This window comes from Grampus griseus (genome assembly GCF_964374135.1).
Source record: "Grampus griseus genome assembly, chromosome: 11".
NCBI classification, from domain to species: Eukaryota; Metazoa; Chordata; class Mammalia; order Artiodactyla; family Delphinidae; genus Grampus; species Grampus griseus.
This window is the reverse complement of record NC_139005.1, coordinates 38829967-38831247: the sequence shown is the minus strand read 5'-3', so window position 1 is coordinate 38831247 and position 1281 is coordinate 38829967. Positions and strand designations below refer to the sequence as shown.

The following is a 1281-nucleotide window of genomic DNA, read 5'->3' as shown; positions in this document are numbered from 1 at the left end:
AAAAAGCAGAATTTTATTTACACAATTCAGGGGTTCTCCTGTTGGCTGGAGAGGGGGAAAGGGCAGGGTAGGGGGTTGGATGGGAGTCCAGAGATGGGCGCTTCCTCTCCCGCAACCTCACCTTTCCGCAGTTTGCTACGTCTCGCTTGGTCAGGCAGAAAGAATTCCTGATGCTCCCAAAGTCCTTCACCCTATAAATGCTTCCTCCAGGGAGTCTCTTCCGCCTGACCCGCAAGAGTAGCGGTCGGAGTGAAGCATGCTGCACCGCGCGGTTCAGTCCTCTCGCGTCATGCTCTCGGAAACCCAAAGCCAGCCCGGGAAAGTAGTGCCCCCTCGGAGTCCCCTCACAGAGAGGCCTCTCCCTCCAGCTGCAGCAGGGTAATGTCGGGCAGGTCGAGGGGCTCCACAAGTGGCCCGTCCCCCCCAAGGAGGCCAGCACAGGGGCTCTCGGGGCGCTCACAGTGACTAGTGGGTGTGGCGGAGCTGGGCATCTCCTTCTCTTCTGAATCGTCGTCCTCCTCCTCCTCAGGATCGCGACCCAGCAAACCGCTGTCCTCGATCCCAAGCGAAGGGGTCTCCGGCTCTTGAGGGGCGCCCGGGAAGCTCCCCTTGCCGCCGACCACGCCCAGGCCACCCTGGCGTGGCGCGGTGGTCATAATCCGGCACATGGAGACGATGGCTCGCTGGTTGGCGCACACGTCGTCCGAGAGCACCTGGATGTGCGAGGCCTGCTCATCCAGGGCCCCCCGCATGGCCCTCACGTCCTCAAACAGGGCCTGCAGCTGGGCCTTCAGGTGCTCCATCAGCTCCTTCATGCCGCCGTTGTACTCCCCGGAGATCACGTCCCCCACGGCCGGCACTGTGGACACCTCCAGAGGTGCCGGCATGTCGCCGCCGTCCTTGGTCATGATCTCCAGCAGACCGTCCTCCATTGAATGGCAGAAGCGGGCGGTGGCGGCTCCGGGTCCGGTCCAGCCCGGCCTCGAGGTGGAGGGAAGGTACGGGGAGGGGGAGAGGTGCCTGGAGGGGCTGGGAAGAGGAGGCTCCCGAGAGGGGCAGGGAGCCGACGTGAGGTGAGTCTCGGGCGGAGGGTGCGGGCGGAATCGGGGAGGCCGGGAAGAGCCTGCGGGACGAGGATCGCGCTACAGTCCCAGGGCCGGCGTCTCTCCGGCTCGCCACGGGGCGAAAGCGCCCTGCCCTACCTAGCCTCCTGAATTGCACCCGTGTCAGCTCCGCCCTCTGGGCGCCAAGAGCGGCAAGGGCCTGCGGGTTGCCTGGGTC

The 1281-nt window shown here is 65.3% G+C and overlaps 1 protein-coding gene across 1 annotated transcript; it reads right to left on the bottom strand.

The window, feature by feature from the left end:
• Positions 1 to 344: 344 nt before the first annotated feature.
• CCDC184 (coiled-coil domain containing 184) lies at positions 345 to 932 on the bottom strand (the record flags this gene model as incomplete). The annotated part of the gene is made up of 1 exon (XM_082666985.1): positions 345 to 932. One exon carries the CDS (start codon positions 930 to 932, stop codon positions 345 to 347), a length of 588 nt encoding a protein of 195 aa, XP_082523111.1.
• Positions 933 to 1281: the final 349 nt, after the last annotated feature.